General features: G+C 37.9%; 1 protein-coding gene across 1 annotated transcript; it reads left to right on the forward strand.

Annotated features, from left to right (window-relative positions):
- Positions 1-519: 519 nt before the first annotated feature.
- On the forward strand, positions 520-3,167 carry LOC149663438 (uncharacterized). The gene is made up of 5 exons (XM_089842202.1): positions 520-1,168; positions 1,238-1,472; positions 1,591-1,772; positions 1,859-2,358; positions 2,463-3,167. The coding sequence occupies exons 1-5, from the start codon at positions 520-522 to the stop codon at positions 3,165-3,167; spliced, it is 2,271 nt and encodes a 756-aa protein (XP_089698328.1).
- The last annotated feature ends 411 nt before the right edge of the window (positions 3,168-3,578 follow it).

Raw genomic sequence — 3,578 nt, forward strand, 5'->3', positions numbered from 1 at the left:
TACATTTTCCGAAAACATTTTATCATGAAATTAATTATTTTGAAGGGATTTCGTGTAAGCAACTTGACGGACATAGTTTTAATTGTTGCTGGCTTGAAAAATTTTCAAGTTTGCATCAAAAAAAAATTTAAATCGGTTAGTTGCTAAGAAGACTGATGTTAAAAAAAATATGATAATTTAAATTTATTTTGTTCAGACTAGTTAATAAACGAATGCCGTATACTTAAGACAAAGCAACATCGTTTATCCTGTGTGATTTTTGTTAGTAGGTAACTATCTGTAGCACTGGAAAAATATGATATCGGTATAAATATAACCAAAGGTATAGGTAAAGATTACATACAAAGAAATACGTTTCAGTACCAATGGCTTATTATATTCATTTCCATTCACTACCAGTACTGTCATGTATGTGGAAAACACCAACCCAGCGACCATTTATGTTACATTCAGGTGATCAAGGATAAAACCCCGTGCATTATCCCCTCGAAAAAACCACGCCGTAATTTACCAGAACTCATGTATGTTTTCTTCGACGTTGAATGTATACAAACGAAAAGATGTACGGAAAAGTTGGGCGCGTACGAGCATCAAGCCATCTTATGCGTGAGCATCTCTGTTTGCGAAGACTGCATTGACGAAACGTCAATCGATTTTAATTGTATCAAGTGCAGTCAATATGGACCTCGCAAACAACGCTTCACAGGTGAGAAACCCATAGCTGCCTTCCTCGACTACTTAGTCCGCTTATTCGACGTGAAGAAAGTCATCGTGGTATCTCATTTCGGCAGTAACTACGACAACCAACTATTAATAAGGGAAATAATTAATCGTGACGAGAAATTTGTACCCGAATCTTTGAAAATTAACGGTACACGTATTTTAGAAATGAAACTTTCTAATCTGTTATTCCTTGATTCATACAATTTCATCCCAGTCGCTTTATCCAAGTTTCCCGCTACTTTCGGCCTCCCTAATGCCGCTAAAGGGTATTTTCCTCATTTCCTTTTCAACGTAGTGGATCACGAGTTCGATATAGACAGACAAGAGGAGACTAACTACGTATTGGAGAACACTCTACCACCTACAGAAGCTTACGGGTGTCAGTATTTCATCAGGAAAAACCTGGACACTTTATTAAAATGGCACACTTCAGAAGTCAGTAAGGGTAAAGGCTTTAATTTTTTAAACGAACTGTATTATTATTGCAAAAACGACACTTTACTCTTATTTTTAGGGTGTCTAACTTTTCGGTCGCTCCTACTTAAAGTTACGAGCGTAGACCCATTTAATTGCAATTCCGTTACCCTACCGGGTGTTTGTTCCTATGTCTTCGGGAAAAATTATCTCAAACCAAACACAATTAGTATTATTCCCTCAAACAACTATAGACTTGGGGAAAATCAGTCATTAGGGGCCATTGAATGGCTAGAATGGACGTCATACGATAGAAACATTCTCATTCAATCCTGGCAAGGAGGCTAAGCTGCAGGCCCTAAAGGTAGATGGTTATTGCCCCACAAACAAAGAAGTGTTCGAGTACATGGGCTGCTATTATCATGGTTGCAAAGTTCATTTCCCCGTAAATAGGAACGTGATTTTACACGGTGACCCGAAACAGACTTTAAATACAAGGTATACAAAAACCGAGAAAAAAATTTGTAAACTAGAGGCCCTGCACTACAAAGTAAACGTCAAATGGGAATGCGACTGGCAGCAAGACGAAAGAGATAAGCCCGAAATAAATGAATTTCTTAAACGTAACGATATTCGTATTAAAACATCAAAAAGATTAAAACCCGAGATGCTTTCTTCGGAGGCAGGTGTTGCGCTAATAAACTATATCATAAAACTACAGGCACTGAAAAAATGCACTACGTTGATTTCACCAGTTTATATCCTTTCGTGAACAAAACGGGTAAAATCCCTATTTGCCATCCTCAAATCATTTTAGATAATTTTCCTGACATATTTTCTTTTCATGGCCTACTCAAATGCGACGTACTACCAGCTCAAAATCTAACACACCCCGTTTTACCCGCTCGGATAAACGGGAAGCTAACCTTCCCCCTATGCTACACCTGTTGCAAAACCCAGTTTCAAGGTGATTGTACACATACACCGGATCAGAGAGAGCTGCGGGGTACCTGGGTTACAGACGAGCTAAGGTATGCTGTAGAGAGGGGGTACACTATTTCTCGTATGTACGAAGCCAGGTCGTACAAGATCACACAATACGACACCGAGACTAAACAGGGTGGTCTTTTTAAAGACTACGTCAATGCCTTTCTCGAATTTAAAACCCTGGCTAGCGGTTTCCCCGCCGATTGCGTCACACAGGAGGACAAAGATAAATATGTCAGGAATTACTAAGAAGTTCAGGGGATAAAATTGAAAAGAACGACAGGTTGAGGTGCCTCAGTAAGCTTATGCTTAACTCGTTTTGGGGGAAATTTGGACAGAACACTAGACACGCCTCAACAGACATCATAAAAGACGCCAAGACGCTATACGAATTGATCCTTAACCCCGATAAAGAAGTAAAAAGTCTCTTGACTTTAAATGATAACACCATCTTAGTCAAATCAGAAGATCTTGCCGAAAATGAGATAGCTCATAAGCATACAAATGTGGTAATAGCGTGTTATACAACAACTATGGCGCGACTTCATCTTTTAAAACATCTTGAGATGGTAGGTGACCTCTGTTTTTATATGGATACTGACAGCCTTATCTACCTCTCACCAGATGGCGTCCCTATACTCCCGACGGGGGATTACCTTGGGGAATTAAAAAAAGAACTAGAACCTTACGGAAAAGACGCATATATTTGTGAGTTCGGAAGTGCTGGGGCTAAAAACTATTCCATGAACATTTACGATCCCGCAACTGATAAAATTACTACCATTATTAAAGTTAAAGGATTCTACTTAAACACATCTACAGAAAATTATGTTAATTTTGATATCATGAAAAAATTATTAGGAGTGAAGAACCAGGGGAAACCTGAAATAAACTCTGTGCAGGTACCCATTGGACCTAAAATACGACGCCTAACCAATCATACTTTAATTACGATAGAACAGACCAAAACATATCAGGTGGTCGTAGATAAAGTTCGCGTTTTCCCCGATTATACTACACCACCTTATGGTTACATTAAATAATTTTAAATTTGTAAAATTGTATATATTTTAATTGACTGGGGCTTTGTCTGCAGACATTTTTATTAAAACAAATTAGTCTTCATTGTTCTTGTGAAATAAATATTTCTCACTTTATATTATGGTCTTTATAAATTTATTCCTACCTTTAAGCTTACAAAAAGAAGAGAGAAAACGTAAAAACTAGGCTCCCCCGCCTTAACAGTGGCCGCCATCTTTGTAGCCCATACTGGCGTACTACTCTCTAGAGTCTGAAGCCAAGTGAATTGGATCGTCATTTGTTTCTTGGAAAGATATGTTTTTGTTTCGAAACGTGATATATTACATGCAGAAGTAAGTGTATCTTCATTATTGTCTTCCTCCCTGTTTCAAGGTTTTCATATTTCTCAAAAACGTTTCATTTAAATATTCCTT

This window comes from Phalangium opilio, unplaced genomic scaffold (genome assembly GCF_054372755.1).
Source record: "Phalangium opilio isolate 3A_F unplaced genomic scaffold, DU_Popi_V2 ptg000062l_1, whole genome shotgun sequence".
NCBI classification, from domain to species: Eukaryota; Metazoa; Arthropoda; class Arachnida; order Opiliones; family Phalangiidae; genus Phalangium; species Phalangium opilio.